This window comes from Salvelinus namaycush, chromosome 8 (genome assembly GCF_016432855.1).
Source record: "Salvelinus namaycush isolate Seneca chromosome 8, SaNama_1.0, whole genome shotgun sequence".
In the NCBI taxonomy this organism is placed as follows: domain Eukaryota; kingdom Metazoa; phylum Chordata; class Actinopteri; order Salmoniformes; family Salmonidae; genus Salvelinus; species Salvelinus namaycush.
The window spans coordinates 59888849-59906652 of NC_052314.1; the positions used below are offsets into that span (position 1 = coordinate 59888849).

Sequence of the window (17804 nt, forward strand, 5' to 3'; positions counted from 1 at the left end):
GATGCACCTGAAGGTCCACATGGTATAGAGGCTGTTTGCCTGTACTCACTGATGGAAGAGATTCTCAGAGAGGAGCTACCTCAGGACACCAGTAGAAAAACCATTCCACTCTATAAAGTGGAAAGTAACCATTTCACTCAATAGCTTCTGATGTTTAGATCAATCCTCGCATTAAAGACAAAGATTCATTTTCGTTGTTGTCAGCAGAAAACATCCACGGATGCATTTTGAATAATGAGATTAAGAATAACAATGTTGAATATTCCTGTGTAGAATATTGCATCCAGACATTGTGTGATATATATAAGCCTAAAAATCGGGTACATATTGTGTTTGTACTGTGTAGGCTATATGGTGTTCACAAATGCCTGTTTCATTACTTCCGTTCAACTACTCTATTTTTTCCCCAAGGCAATTTTAATGAGAAAATGAATGCAGTTTATAGAGTTAATACAGATTTTTAGTTGAGATTAGTGATGGGTACATTTTCATGTTTCAGCATGACAATGCCCCTGTGCTCAAAGCGAGGTCCATACAGAAATGGTTTGTCAAGATCAATGTGGAAGAACTTGACTGACCTGCACAGAGCCCTGACCTCAACCCCATCGATCACCTTTGGGATGAATTTGAATGCCGACTGCGAGCCAGGCCTAATCACCCAACATCAGTGCCCGACCTCACTAATGCTCTTGTGGTTGTATGGAAGCAAGTCCCTGCTGAAATGTTCCAACATCTAGTGGAAAGCCATCCCAGAAGACTGGAGGCTGTTATAGCAGCAAAGGGGGGACCAACTCCATGTTAATGCACATGATTTTGGAATGAGATGTTTGACAAGCAGGTGCCACATACTTTTGGTCATGTGGTGTATTTAAGGAGAGCAAATCGAAATACAATCCCGAAGTCGGCTTACTGTCAACAGTAGAACAAAGCTTAAAACAATGTTTGAGTGAAAATTAATGGTGAATTTGTTTCCGGATACGGTAAACTCCTCCTCCTCACCACTATATTGAGATCAGCAGTGCGGGTGAATTTAGCACATCAGCTGGCGATATTCTAGTGCCATCGATGGTTGCAATAGGCCATTTGATTATATTCCAATAGGCTACATTCTGTAGCCTACATGTTAGCCTATCCATTGTCACATTATGAAAGGTGTGAAAACCGATGATTGTGGACTACAGGAAAAGGAGGACCGAGCACGCCCCCATTCTCATTGACGGCGCTGTAGTGGAGCAGGTTGAGAGCTTCAAGTTCCTTGGTGTCCACATCACCAACAAACTAACATGGTCCAAGCACACCAAGACAGTCGTGAAGAGGGCACAACAAAACCTATTCCTCCTCAGGAGACTGAAAAGATTTGGTATGGGTCCTCAGATCCTCAAAAGATTCTACAGCTGCACCATCGAGAGCATCCTGACGGGTTGCATCACTGCCTGGTATGGCAACTGCTCGGCCTCCGACCGCAAGGCACTACAGAAGGTAGTGCGTATGGCCCAGCGTATCACCAGGGCCAAGCTTCCTGCCATCCAGGACCTCTATACCAGGCGGTGTCAGGAAAGCCCTAAAAATTGTCAAAGACTCCAGTCACCCTAGTTGTGGACTGTTCTCTCTGCTACCGCACGGCAAGCGGTACCGGAGCGCCAAGTCTATGTCCAAGAGGCTTCTAAACAGCCTCTACCCCCAATCCATAAGACTCCTGAATACCTAATCAAATGGCTTCCCAGACTATTTGCGTTGCCCCCCACCTTCTTTTACGCTGCTGCTACTCTGTTATTATCTATGCATAGTCACTTTAATAACTCTACCTACATGTACATAATTACCTCGAGACCGGTGCTCCCCGCACATTGACACATTGACTCTGTACCGGTACCCACTATATATAGCCCCGCTATTGTTATTTACTGCTGCTCTTTAATTATTTGTTATTCTTATCTCTTACTTTTTTAGGGATTTTCTTAAAACTGCATTGTTGGTTCAGGGCTTGTAATTAAGCATTTCATTGTAAGGTCTACACATGTTGTATTCGGCGCATGTGACAAATGAAATTTGATGAGCTGATTTGGGCCATCAGTTGATTGACAGATGTAGGCCTACTGTAGAACGATATATTTTCCTCCAGTGTGGATGCTGACTCACGTTTTATAGTTGGGCTATGTATAATTTGTCAAATTAGTTATGGTCTTTGATGTGGGTATGAGCTGAGACACTTTTCTCTGATGTGTAAATTATCAGACTATTCGTTTTACTTCTTGAAAACATTTAAATAAATGCAACTTATGAGGCTTGGAGCGGGAGTGAGCTGTTTTAGACCACTGCACTACGGCAGGTCACAATGCTCTATCTAGTAAGCATTAAGAATGGTATGGATACTCACTCCTCAGTAGGAGCAGTCCTCCATAGGATTGAATGGAATTCTACAGTATTTCAATAAAGGACAAAATTACATGTATTTAAGTATTTTTTGTAGTTGTAGTAGGGACAGTAACATTAGTGATCTCAAAGTATACTTTTAGGAAAGTGTTTTTTTTAACATATTTTTGTTTAGCTCACATAATTTATTATATTATGCATTAATGTATTTGTAATAGAATACATGTGGGGAAAAAAAACAAATGTATGCATTAATAAATGCATTTATATAGCTTCCAAAATATTTTTTACAATGGTGGGTGAGTTCCAAGATGGAGGCACAGTGGCTCCTAACAGTCATCTAGTGTATGTATAAATCATTGGATCGCACTGAGGTAATCAATTATGTATTCTGCCTATTGCTTGCCTTCAACATAAAAAAAATATCCTTAACAAAAAATACATCTACACCGTACTTGTCCTTTTATAATAATCCACACGTAGCCTAATACGTGCCGTAGCCTAAGGTACGATACTGCATTGTATATACAAACTGCTTCCAGCTGCCCCCGGGTATTCTAAATATTTATTCAGATATTCAAATCCTCCTGCTGCAGGATTAATTTCCTGCTGCGACAAAATATTGTTATATATTTTTTGGTACTTTTTACCCCTTTTGTGATATCTGATTGGTAATTACAGTCTTGTCCCATTGCTGCAACTCCCGTACGGACTCGGGAGAGGCCATGGTCGAGAGCCATACCTCCTCCGAAACACGACCCTGCCATGTCGCACTGCTTCTTGACACACTGCTCGCTTAACCCGGAAGCCAGCCTCACCAATGTGTCAGAGGAAACACTGTAAACACTGCATGCGCCCAGCCCGCCACAGGAGTCTCTAGAGCGCGATGGGACAAGGACATCCCAGTCGGCCAAACCCTCCACTAACCCGGATGACGCTTGGCCAATTGTGCGTCGCCTCATGGGTCTCCCGGTCGCGGCAACACAGCCCGGGATCGAACCAGGATCTGTAGTGACGACTCAAGCACTGCAGTGCCTTAGCCCGCTGCGCGACTCGGGAGGCCCCAAGATCTGACATCTGTAGTGTCACAGTCAGTATCAACGAAGAGCAAGTGGTGCTCCCAGTTCAGGAGACCACCATGTTCAATGGGTAAAATTGTATTGGAGTTGTTTATGGTAGGTTGGGGAGAAATATTTTTTTAAATCAAGGGAGGGAAAAAAAGTCAAATTAATTCAAGGAATCGATCAGTGTCTACAGCCGGAGCGCGCTACTTAGACCGCTGTGCTACAGCAGGTCACAATGCTCTAACAAGCACTAAGAATGCTATGAATACTGATGAGACATAGGCACATCGTTTTCAATTATTTTGTTTTAAACCTCCCGTAAAATTGTGTTGGAGCTGTCCATGTTGGGTTGGGAAGAAATATACAGTACCAGTCCAAAGTTTGGACACACCTACTCATTCAGGGGTTTTTCTTTATTTTTAACTATTTTCTACATTGTAGAATAATAGTGAAGACATCAAAACTATAAACACATGGAATCATGTAGTAACCAAAAAAGTGTTAAACATCAATATATTTGAGATTCTTTAAAGTAGCCACCCTTTGCCTTGATGACAGCTTTGTTGCACACCCATGGCATTCTCTCAGTGGGCTACAGTTGCCTGCAGTAGGCCTACTTAGGGGGAGAGGGTGAAAGACCAGCTGGTCGTACTTCAGGTATGTGATGTTGCCTCTCTTTTTTGCTGTTCAATGAGTCGTAGCAGCGGATCCCTTCTTTTGAGGCGTACCTTTTCGGAGAAGTCTTCATTGATGAAGAACAGATAAGAACTGAGCTCTTTGGCCTTGCACACCAGTGGTGGGTTTGGTGTTGAAATGAGAATGCATAAGCAGATAAGAACCCCATACCCACTGTAATATATGGTGGTGGATCTTTGACGTTATGGTGCTGTTTTGCTTCCACTGGTCCTGGGGCCCTGGTTAAGGTCAACGGCATTATGAACTTTACCCAGTACCAGGACATTTTAGCCAAAAACCTGGTTGCCTCTGCCAGGAGTCTGAAACTTCAAATGGATCTTCCAGAAAGACGATAACGCCAAGCACACCAAAATCCACAGAGATTGACCACAGAATCTGTCTCTGAACTCAAATCCCATCGAATACCTGTGGTTTGAATTGAAGAGGGCAGTCCATAAGCGCAAACGAAGGATAATAGTTAGCCCTCCGCGCAACCATTGGTCGACGCTTGCAGCGTCTGAGCAGGGGAACGCGACCATGTGGTTAGCTGATACGTCAAATGCCTATCCAGGTGTTGTAAGGTGTCAGCACCCTATGAGCAGAGAACGCACCCATTGAGATACATAGATTGCTGTCATACCTTTTCCATAGACTGGTTTCCTTGCCCTGTAAGCAATGGTTTTAATTTTGTAATTTGGGTGAACTATCCCTTCAAAGCTAACCTATGACCTGACCCATCACCTTATGTATTACTGCCCCATATTGGCAAGAAGTGACAAAAAACAACTATAAAACACATAAATAGCTGTTAGCCTCCCACGCACAGGTTACTTTGTCGCTAGAACTAAAACTGAAACTTAATTATATAAAAAACAGTAAATCAGACCTTAAACAATTTAAAATAAAAATCTTAAAATGAATAGAAATAAAAAGTAATCTAAAAACACAACTATAACATTGGTAGGAAGACAATTTATTTAATGGGATTAATTTAAGATGCTCTTTCGAGTGGTAGGGTTTCAGATGTTTTCGTAAGATGAGCAGGTACTCAGGGGGAAGCTGGTACCACCATTGGGGTGTCAGGACAGAGAAGAGCGTTGACTGGGCTGAGCGGGATCTGATCCCCCATTTGTGGTGGGACGGCCAAGAGTCCAGTGGCAGAACTTGAGTGCTCAGGTGGGGTGTAGAGTTTGAGCATGGCCTGAAGGTAGGGAGGGGCAGTTCCCCTTGCTGCTCTGTCGGCAAGCACCATGGTCATGTAGTGGATGGGAGCTTTGACTGGAAGCCAGTGGAGTGTGCGGAGGAGCGGGGTGACATGGGGGTCGTTCCACTTCAAAAAGCACAAGAAAGAGGATTGACACCCACCATCTCAGATTGTTCTAAAATCGTTTCTGTTAGAAAAAGATATTAGCATTCCTGCAACATTATTTTGTTGAAATACAATTAGATCTCTGAGAAATTCAACTAATTGAGTGCACCCAAATTGGCAATTTTAATTTATAGGATTCATATATTTAATAAATATAGTACCTAACATCTGATTTGGACCAAACTGTTTTCTAACAATGTGTTAGACATGAGGAATCCATAGAAATTGTCTCAAAGCACCCACGGACCCCCCACACCACACACCAATCCCACAACGAGTATGTAGTATGTAGTATCAGTTCTCTGTCTGACAAGTAGTATAGAGCTGCGGCTCGGAGTATTGTTTCATCATCCTATGTAATCTCAGTGAATTTGGTTGTTTCTTTTCCCCTTGTTCAGAGAAATTAGTCATCGAAGTTGTTAGGTTTTTGTCCCATCCTACATCCTGATATTACCAGTTTCTGACCTCCTAAATGGTGCTGTTCCTGCTTTTACGTGAAAAGGTGTTAAAGGGATTGTTCACCTAAATGACAAAATTAATAATAATTTAAAATTAATAATAATTTTCCTTACCCTGTAAGCAGCCTATGGACAAGGTATGACAGCAACACATGCTTTGGTTTTGTTGGCCACTGTTTCAAATGCTAACTTTTTAGCATTTGTGGCACAAATCCAATGCAAGTCAGTGGTACCTATATTAGCATTTTCCCACTTCATTTCCAAATCATCACGAAGTATACAAAAATGGATTGTATAACTCAATGAGGTTAACGTTACTTATAGATGATTTGGATATGAAGTGTGAAAATGCTAATCTAGTAAGCATTGACTTCCATTGAATTTGTGCCACAAATGCTAAAAAGTTCTAATTTAAAACAGTGGCCAGATATGCTCATCCCCAGAATCTTTTTACGTGTCTATTTTCAACAGATAAAGCTAACATGAACAACTTCATAGTTAAGAACACTATAACTATATGAAAGAAAATTAAACGTCATCTACAAGAACCAATATCACTCACTAACACAACCCTATGGAACAATCCTTGGATAGCTTTTCATAATTCATAGATAAATTGGACCACATGGAAAACAAAAAGTATAGAAAACCGTACATGACTTGGTAACAGGAAATAAATGTATGTCCATGACAGAATTAAAAAGATATTCTGGACTGAGAAAACAATTTTGATTTGAAATCTTTTGGACATCAGAGCAACCTTGGGGGAATTATTTGAGTCAGAAAAGGATGTTCACATGATAGGGAAGATATCCTCTAATTCCTCCCAAACCCGGATCCGGGAGCACCCCCATCAGTAAAAAAGCTGACTAGCATAGCCTAGCATAGCGTCACAAGTAAATACTAGCATCTAAATATCATTAAATCACAAGTCCAAGACACCAGATGAAAGATACACATCTTGTGAATCCAGCCATCATTTCTGATTTTTAAAATGTTTTACAGGGAAGACACAATATGTAAATCTATTAGCTAACCACGTTAGCAAAAGACACCACTTTTTTTACTCCACTATTTTTTTACTGCATCAGTAGCTATCACAATTTCGACCAAATAAAGATATAAATAGCCACTAACCAAGAAACAACTTCAGATGACAGTCTGATAACATATTTATTGTATAGCATATGTTTTGTTAGAAAAATGTGCATATTTCAGGTATAAATCATAGTTTACCATTGCAGCCACCATCACAACTCTCACCAAAGCAACTAGAATAACTACAGAGACCATCGTGTATTACCTAATTACTCATCATAAAACATTTCTTAAAAATACACAGCGTACAGCAAATGAAAGACACAGATCTTGTGAATCCAGCCAATATTTCAGATTTTCTAAGTGTTTTACAGCGAAAACACAATATAGCGTGATATTAGCTTACCACAATAGCAAACATCACAACAGCATTGATTCAAGCCAAAAATAGCGATAACGTATAAACCACCAAAATATATTAATTTTTTCACTAACCTTCTCAGAATTCTTCAGATGACAGTCCTATAACATCATATTACACAATGCATATAGAGTTTGTTCGAAAATTTGCATATTTAGCGGCACAAATCGTGGTTATACAATGAGAAAAGTTGCCAAGCTGCCCAGAAAATGTCGGGAGAAATCTTTGGAGAGGCACCTATTCTAATCAATAAATAATCATAAACTTGACTAAAAAATACAGGTTGGACAGCAAATGAAAGACAAATTAGTTCTTAATGCAATCGCTGTGTTACATTTTTAAAATTAACGTTACTACAACATACAGCGTGCGTTAAAGCGAGGCTACACTGAAATTAATGGCGGCTTATGCATTTAACATTTTTCAACAGAACAACGAATTATCAGCATAAATAGTTCTTACTTTTTGATGAACTCCCATCAGAATCTTGGGAAAGGTGTCCTTTGTCCAAAAGAATCGTTGCTCGGTTGTAGAATGTCCTCTTCAACGTTGCAATTAGCAGTAAACATTAGCAATGTGGTCCAGACATCACCAACTCCCTAAAACGCAACACTAATAAATATCAGAAAATCGCAATATACTGACATAAACTGATATAATTCGGTTTAAAATAACAACATTATGATGTCTTTAACACCTATATCGAATAAAAACACAGCCGGATATTTCTAAGAGTTATAACCGAAGGTTCTAGTACGATATGCCAAGCTCCTTTCTGCGTCAGAGCGAAGAGGGAAAATAACGCACACCTCCTTGCCAAGCCATTTATAACCTTTCAGATCTGCCTGGAGACTCCATTTCAAGTCTCACTATTCGCTAACAACCAGGGGAAGGCGTATGCAGTGCATCTCAACCAATAGAAGACAGGAAAATTAATAAACTGATCTGAGAACAGCCAGCTAAATTTTGCATTCTCACATCCACATAGGAAAATTGCTCTAAGTCCAGTTCTGTTTCACTCACAGATATAATTCAAACGGTTTTAGAAACTAGAGAGTGTTTTCTATCCAATAGTAATAATAATATGCATATTGTAAGAGCAAGAATTGAGTACGAGGCAGTTTAATTTGGGAACGTAATTATTACAAAGTGCTAACAGCACCCCCTATTGACAAGAAGTTAATTAAACAAAACCTTGCAGAGACTATATCCATCTGACAAGCTCTTATATAAACTATTGGAACGAAGACTAAAAATAACTGTTGGCATAAGATGGAGGGAAAGTTGGAGCATAACTAACAAAATTACAGTTAATGAAAATGTATGCTTAATATAGTATAAACTAATGTATAGAATTGATTATACAAGAGACAAAATTCATACATTCTAAAGAACAGCAGAGTCATGTCTTAAGTATAAAATGAATAATCACTCAATCCAAGCTTTCTGGTAATGCTATAATGTCCAAAAGTTGTGGGGCCGGAGCTAGAAAGTTGGCTGTCAGAAGTACTACAATGTAAACTTAATTTTAATCTGTCTGTATGCATATTTCAATACATGGCATATGGGGGTGTAGTGAGATGCCCAATGGGCTAGGCGATTCTCAACTCATCTTGAAAAAACGAATAAAAACATTGATTTCTATCCATCATTAACACAATGGAAAAATGTAATGATTTATTATTGAAATAGCATGGGCGAATGAGAAAAACAAATTGATACAATTCAAGGCCAAGTGACAAACAATAATGCAGGCACTTGGGATGGGGGTGTGAGCATGCGGGTCTGGGCAGATGAGAATGTAGTTATTGTTTGTGTAAGTTGTTCTTATGTATATGGAGAGATTTATTTGTATTTTTATATATATATATATATATATATAAATATATAAATAATGTGGCCAGGTAAACCAAAGCATGGGTTACTTTCATACCTTGACCATAGACTGATTACAGGCTAAGGAAACTAAGATGTAATTTTGTCCTTTGGGTGAACTATCCCTTTAACATTGGGGGGATTCTTTTTTATCATCTATTAGCAGGAACAGCACCATCTATTGTTCATAACCTATTAATATCAGGATGTAGGATGGGACATAAACAACTTCAATTACTAATTTCCCCAAACGGGGGAAAAAAACTATCAATTTCACTAATAATACATTACATAGGATGAAGAAACAATACTCTGAGCCGCAACTCTATACTACATGTCAGATAGAGAACTGATACAATATACTCATTGTTGGGGTGGGATTGGCGTGGGATACGTACTACTATCGAATGATAGGTACTATATTTATTGAATGTTATATGAATCCTATAAATTAAAATGGCCAATTTGGGTGCAATTAATTAGCTTAATTTCTCGGGATCAAATTATATTTCAACAAAATAATGTTGCAGGAATGCTAATCTTGTTTCTAACTACGGAAACGATTTCAGAACAATCTGAGATGGTGGGTGTCATGGCTTGCAGAAATTACATGGAACAACCCATGGGAGAACTTGGGAAGGTTGAACTCCAGGCGGCTGTGACATTCTGGATAAGTTGCAGGGGTTTGATGGCACAAGCAGGGAGCCCAGCCAACAGAGTTCCATTATTCTAGACGGGAGATGACAAGAGCCTGGATTAGGGCCTGCGCTGCTTCCTGTGTGAGGAAGGATTGTACTCTACTGTTGTAGAGCATGAACCTGCAGGAGTGAGTCACTGCTTTGATGTTTGCATAGAATGGTATGTAATTTTTCCAACAATTGTTTACAGACAGATTATTTCACTTATAATTCACTGTAACACAATTCCAGTGGGTCAGAAATGTACATACACTAAGTTGACTGTGCCTTTAAACAGCTTGGAGAATTCCAGAAAATGGCTTTAGAAGCTTCTGATAGGATAATTGACATAATTTGAGTCAATTGGTGGTGTACCTGTGGATGTATTTCAAGACCTACCTTCAAACTCAGTGCCTCTTTGCTTGACATCATGGGAAAATCAAAAGAAATCAGCCAAGACCTCAGAAAACAAATTATAGACCTCCACAAGTCTGGTTCATCCTTGGGAGCAATTTCCTAATGCCTGAAGGTACCACGTTCATCTGTACAAACAATAGTATGCAAGTATAAACACCATGGGACCACGCAGCCGTCATACCGCTCAGGAAGGAGACGTGTTCTGTCTCCTAGAGATGAACGTACTTTGGTGCGAAAAGTGCAAATCAATCCCAGAACAACAGCAAAGGACCTTGTGAAGATGCTGGAGGAAACAGGTACAAAAGTATCTATATCCGCAGTAAAACGAGTCCTATATCTACATAACCTGAAAGGCCGCTCAGCAAGGAAGAAGCCACTGCTCCAAAACCGCCATAAAAAAAGCCAGACTACGGTTTGCAACTGCACATGGGGACAAAGATCGTACTTTTTGGAGAAATGTCCTCTGGTCTGATGAAACAAAAATAGAATTGTTTGGCCATAATGACCATCGTTATGTTTGGAGGAAAAAGGGGAAGCTTGCAAGCCGAAGAACACCATCCCAACCGTGAAGCACGGGGGTGGCAGCATCATGTTGTGGGGGTGCTTTGCTGCAGGAAGGGACTGGTGCACGTCACAAAATAGTTGGCATCATGAGGATGGAAAAATATGTGTATATAATGAAGCAACATCTCAAGACATCAGTCAGCAAGTTAACGCTTGGTCACAAATGGTTCTTCCAAATGGACAATGACCCCAAGCATACTTCCAAAGGACAACAATCAAGGTATTGGAGTGGCCAGCACAAAGCCCTGACCTCAATCCCATAGAAAATTTGTGGGCAGAACTGAAAAAGTATACGCGAGCAAGGAGGCCTACAAACCTGACTCAGTTACACCAACTCTGTCAGGAGGAATGGGCCAAAATTCACCCAACTTATTGTGGGAAGCTTGTGGAAGGCTACCTGAAACATTTGACCCAAGTTAAACAATTTAAAAGGCAATGCTACCAAATACTAATTGAGTATGTATACTTCTGACCCACTGGGAATGTGATGAAAGAAATAAAAGCTGAAATAAATCATTCTCTCTACTATTATTCTGACATTTCACATTCTTAAAATAAAGTGGTGATCTTAACTAACCTAAAACAGGGAATGTTTACTAGGATTAAATGTCAGGAATTGTGAAAAAAACGGAGTTTAAATGTATTTGGCTAAGGTGTATGTAAACTTCCGACTTCAACTGATATACATATATATATATTTGACACATTTAACCCCATATTTTTGTTGGCACAACACTACCTCCATACTTCCATTCATTTATATAGATTACCTTAAAACCAGTCCTGCGACAAGCCCATGCAGTGGATTGAGGCACTGATATCTCTAGTTTAAATTGATGGATTTTGATGGGGATTTTTGTATTATGTTACTTAGAATAACTCTCAACAGTATGTTAAGACCCCGACTGAGTCCCTACATTTTTTCAAATGTTTTTCATTTTATTTTTTTGCGGGCCTATAAAAGGGGGGTTGGTCGGCAGTTGCCCATCCCTTCTCTAGGTGGTGATAAAACGCCAAAAATAACATGAGGGAAATCACAAAACCCCATCGTTCCCCATTAATTTCACCCGTAACAATGGCTAAACGAACCAAAGGTAACTCATTTCTGTTTTTTAGGATTACAAACTGGTGAGCTCTATAGAGTTCAAAACTGGCGATACCTCATCGCGATTGGTTATTCCACATAATTTGCAACGTTTTCAATGAGCGTCATCACTATCTTGCCTTTGCGTAATCTCTATTGGACAGACTGAGTAAACATAAATGGTACTGTAGACCAGCTTTAATATTGCAGATAGATTGTGGGTTCTATCAATGTAATTGTCTGCGTCATTCCCAATCCCCCATATTAAAAAACATATTTTGCCTTTTTATTTGACCCTAACCCCCCCTAATTGGAGTAAACTAATGGACAACAATACTTAGGCCCAATATGTTTGCATGCATAGCCTAACTTATTTTTTTAAACTAATTTTGATGGTTGTTGAAAGTGGAATTTCTACAATATTACCGTTATGTCAACACACTCGTCACTCTCGTTTAACAACTCTAAATCGCTTTGGCACAGTAGCCTAGGCATCAAGTCACCTGCTGCTGATAATGTTGCATACAATGTTTTAAAGGTTTATCATTTTCATCGAACACAATCAAAGTTAACATAAGCTCTAAATGCCTTCAATTGCCAAATCTATAGGCATGCCCAATTTAGGCTTTTTTTAACATGTTGCGCTCCAAAGGAATTCCTTAAAATAACATGTACAGTAGGTAATTAAATGAAAAATGTGTTTATCAGGGTTGGGGTCTATTCAGGAAGTACACTGAAATTCCAATTCTTGTCACTGCTTTTCAATGAGAAAAATTTGGATTTGGAATTTGGTTTACTTTCTGAATTGACTGAAATTGAATTGACCCCCCAACCCTGTTATTCGTTAGCCTAGTGGTTAAGTATTTGGGAACTTTATGTGAAATATGCCTCATGTGAAACAAGTGCGAGAGATATGCCTACTGTTTCATGTAGGTCGAGATTATTTATGGATTGATCATATATTGAAATGGAAAAGGGGAAACACTAGCTCACCATTTAAACATTCATTGTTTTATTTAAGCAAAGTTAGAAGATTCACGTTTCGGCCTTCAATGACCTTCATCAGAATAATCACACAAAGGGAAAGGACAAGTTCATATAAGGCAGGGATGTGCATCTCCAGTCCTCGGGGGCCTGATTGGTGTCATACTTTTGCCCCAGCTAACACACCTGACTCCAATAATCAACTAATCATGATCTTCAGTTTAGAATGCAATTAGTTTAATCAGCTGTGTTTGCTAGGGATGAGGAAACAGTCTGACACCACTCCGGCCTCCGAGGACTGGAGTTGCCCATCCCTGATATAAGGTATGTGGAAAACAATCAGGTTAAGATGATATAGCAATATCAACACATTCTTCTACCAACTCGAAAGCAATTGCATGTGGCACAGGAACCACTGACTCGCTGCGTTTTTCTATTACCAAGACACCTGCTGGTAACTCTGAACTGGTTAGGACAGCTCATGAGGTCTCTTAAATATATTTGTTGACTAGGTGGGACTCTTATGACTAAAGAGGCTTCTTGCATAGCTTTTATTTTTACCCATAAGAGTAGGAGTAAATTGTCTCTATTCTCAGCACGTCAAGTAATCAAATCAACTTTGCATAGCACTCATAGCAATCCCTCATTACCCAATCAAAAGATATTCCATAGCAGGGTGCTCATATCAGATTTCTTGATCCAACATCCTCTCACTCTGTATCTCTTACAGTCAGTAGACATGGAGGATGGGAAGCCTGATCTGCTGCTAGTCAAAGAGGAGACAATAGAAGATGGACCAGAGAGCATTGATCTGCTGAGTGGACTAAAGATGGGGGAGCAAGGTAAGGGAGAAATACATATAGCCTACATACAGTAATAGGTCTTTAATGGGAATAGTGATGCGCCTGGCTATTTTTTTTCCCTTCCTTCATAAAATGAAACCAACACAATGTATGTTTACATACAAAACCACACATTATAATGTATGAATTTGACGACAAAAAAATTGTTCGGAAAGTATATTTTCTAACCTCTTCCTGCAGGTGGTTGGCAGGAGGCTAACAGAGGAGACTGGGTGGCCATCTTGGATTCCCAGACCCAGACGGGTGCAGCCAAGGGCCCAGGGGACAACATCACTGAGCAGGCCAGGACCAGAGGTGACATAGTGGAGGTCAATGGATGGGGCAGCGTCCTCAACTCTGGGCTGGGGAACAACACTGTTAACCCCCTAACAGGTGCTGCCTTCAGCCTGCCTTCTATAGGATCTATCAACTGGAACATGGACCCTGCGATAACTCAGACACTCCCTGGTCTTCATCCTCTTCACACTGTCCTAATGTTAAACCAGACCTCAGACAATGCCAGTGCCTCAACACTAAATGGGTACACAAGCCCATTGACAAATGACAGTAGTAGCAACGCTATCAGTAGCTCTGGAGGCAAAAAGAAGCGCTTCCCATGTTCGTTCTGTGGGAAAGCCTTCAGTTTCCGCAAACAGATGGAGATCCACCAGAGGATGCACACAGGGGAGAAACCATTTGGGTGCCAACTGTGCCGGGCCAGTTTTTCACAATCATCCAGCCTGAACAGGCACCAGAGAGTCCACACAGGGGAGAAACCCTACAGCTGTCCCCAGTGTGAGAAGAGGTTCTCCCACCAGCACCATTTGAAGGTGCACCTGAAGATCCACACGGGAGAGAGGCCATTTGCCTGTACGCACTGCGGGAAGAGGTTCTCAGAGAGGAGATATCTCAGGATACACCAGCAGCAAATGCACACGGCCCATGTATAGTGACATGTAGTACTAGTTAGTTTGTAGTTAATTCTGTTGGTTTTGGATGTAATAGGGAACTGTATGAGGTGAACTGAGGAAAGAATAAGTATGATGAGGTAGAGTAGATGATGGTGTCTGTAAAAATGTTTCACTGATTTTAGACTAACAATATTGTCCTGTTGTTTTGATGATGTTTTGTGATGAGGAAATGATTGGGCCTTACGTTGACTTGACATGAAGTAGTGAAGCTGTGTGTAATGTTGAACCTTTTCCAAAGTAATCTAAAATGTATTTTATCAAAGCGAGGGTTCCAGATTTACAGAAAAGGTAGTGTTCACTTTTCTCACTTTTCTACTTGTCACATATCGTTTTTTTACAATAAAAGTACTGAACTTCACGTACATTGAAATGAAATACAAAATTGACTCTGTGCTGACTGACTTGGTTATTTTTTGGTCATTGCAGGGACTGAGTTTTCCTTAGCTCAGTCAGACCAAAACATACTTAATTCTTAAATTAACACTTTTGGATTTTTTTTTTACAATAAACTCTAATGGCTCCATATTGTTGGGTACTTGAATCACACTATTAGAGATGGGCTTGACTGTGGTTAACATTTTATAGTATCATGTTATGTTTGTGTGTACAGCAAAGAGTTTCTTATATAAACCTTTATGCTTTTCTGTTCAATGTGTTTTACAGTCTGCAATCCGTGAGGACCTGCTGATATCTAGTGTTGCTGGCGGGAGAGACTGTACCACTGAAGTGGCTGGCCACAATCCCTGACCCCGGACAAAGCCTTCCCTCTTCCTTCCACAGTCGGAACAAGGACCCAACCGTAAGTGACAGAGACTTCAACACCACCACAAAGAACACAACCAGTGGACAGAACAACCTCAGTCCTGGTGGTCATCAGAGAGACAGAGACTCCAGTCAGGGATTCAGTCTCAGTGCATGGTTACCCCACAAATACAAACAGGGGCAGGATGAGCATTCACCATGAGGTACCTAGCCTATAACACAGCACACAATACCAACAACACCCAAACAATGGCTAGAGGTCAAGGAGGGAGCTCAAAGACTAACCCCCTGAAAGTGATGGCTCCTGCTTCTACCTCCTCTGGTGTCATTGGGTCACAACGTGGGAGGCTGAACATTTGGACGGATGCTGTCAAGCCGTACGCCTGCCCCACGTGTGGGAAGCGTTTCACTGAGGCAAACTATGTGAAGAGGCGCCAGACCGTTCACACCAAGGAGAGGCCCTTCAAGTGCAAACTGTTACAAGAGCTTTGCCTTACTGAGTAACCTTATCAGACATAGGAGTGTCCACAATGGGGAGAAATCATAGCAGTGTGGCTTGAGATGTACACAGGGGATGTCTGGGAACTATTCTTTAGCTAAAATATTATAGTTATCATGTGAAGTGTCTTGGGGTTACAGTGTAATCAACCACATACCCCTCATTAACCATTTGAAACAGGCTTGTGTAAATATCTGTTCTTAGAGAGACAGTAAACCTAGGCTAGAACAGGACAGTTTAATATTTACCTTACTGAGGTGATGTAGATGAGATTGTAGCGGTATTAATTAGAGAAGGGTAAAGAAGATTTGGTTCGGGCGCCAGGCAGGTATTAACCATGCCAAAAGAAAAATAGTAGAACAGTGAGAGTACCACTACCAGACCCACACACATCAGCAGAAGAGACTGCCTAGAGTGTAGCCTGTTGACCAGATAGCCAGCGGAGAGAAAAAAGAATACACACCCTATAGATCCCACATCACAGCACAGTCCTTCCACAATTCTTGGTAACCCCACCAAGCATACCTCATATAATAATCATAACATAACATTACACTTCTAAACAAGTCTACTCTGAGCTTGATACTGATGAATAGGTTTGATATGTAATGTAATAAGCAGTACAGTACCTTATTTCAAAGAACAGTGAGCATACTTTTTTTTTTAAACACCCTTTGCGCTATGACCCCAACCAACAAGATTCTTGAAGAAAGCCGTCGGTGGGACGGCAGAAGCGCAAGTGCTGTTTAAAGCTGAAAGTGCGTCGAGCATAGTAGTGAGAAGGATGAGTGGACAACAGTGAAGTCTAAGAATGGAACGAAAAGTGCTAAAATTGTTGTAGTAAATCAGTCTGATGAATCGATTCTTTTTGGAGTAAGGATTTTAATTTGAGAAACCCTTTTGAAGTCAGGATGGTGAAGGAGGTGCTGGGAAAAGTGGATGCAGTCAATAAGCAGGACTGGTATATCTAATGAGCGAAATTTCGCGAGCCATAATGCACGCTCCTTATCTACTAATGAAGTGGACAGCTTTGATTTTCGGAACAGGGCAACGGTAAAAGTATAATCTCTGGCATCCCAACATTAAAATCTCAGGCTGAAAATTCCAGGAGTAGTTCATGTACGTCGCTTGACCAGTATGGTGGATGGGGAAAACCGAGCAAATTTTATCCGTATTACTGTTGTTTAATTGAGTATCTCCCGATCTATGAAAAGCTGGGATATAAACCCAGCAAAAAAACATCCCCTTTTCAGGACCCTGTCTTTCAAAGATAATATGTAAAAATCCAAATAACTTCATTGTAAAGGGTTTAAACACTGTTTCCCATGTTTGTTCGATGAATCAAACAATTAATGAACTTGCACCGGTGGAACGGTCGTTAAGACACTAACAGCTTAGATGGTAGGCAATTAAGGTCACAGTTATGAAAACTTAGGACACTAAAGAGGCCTTTCTACTGACTCTGAAAAACACCAAAAGAAAGATGCCCAGGGCCCCTGCTCATCTGAGTGAACGTGCCTTAGGCATGCTGCAAGGAGGCATGAGTACTGCAGATGTGGCCAGGAAAATAAATTGCAATGTCTGTACTGTGAGACGCCTAAGTCAGCGCTACAGGGAGACAGGACGGAGAGCTGATCGTCCTTGCAGTGGCAGACCACGTGTAACAACACCTGCACAGGATCGGTACATCCGAACATCACACCTGCAGGACAGGTACAGGATGGCAACAAC

The 17804-nt window shown here is 40.6% G+C and overlaps 1 protein-coding gene across 1 annotated transcript; it reads left to right on the plus strand.

Annotated features, from left to right (window-relative positions):
• The first annotated feature begins 13802 nt into the window (after positions 1-13802).
• Positions 13803-17511, plus strand: LOC120053011 (zinc finger and SCAN domain-containing protein 21-like). The gene is made up of 2 exons (XM_039000262.1): positions 13803-13841; positions 14043-17511. Exons 1-2 carry the CDS (start codon positions 13829-13831, stop codon positions 14789-14791), a joined length of 762 nt encoding a protein of 253 aa, XP_038856190.1. The 5' UTR covers positions 13803-13828; the 3' UTR covers positions 14792-17511.
• The last annotated feature ends 293 nt before the right edge of the window (positions 17512-17804 follow it).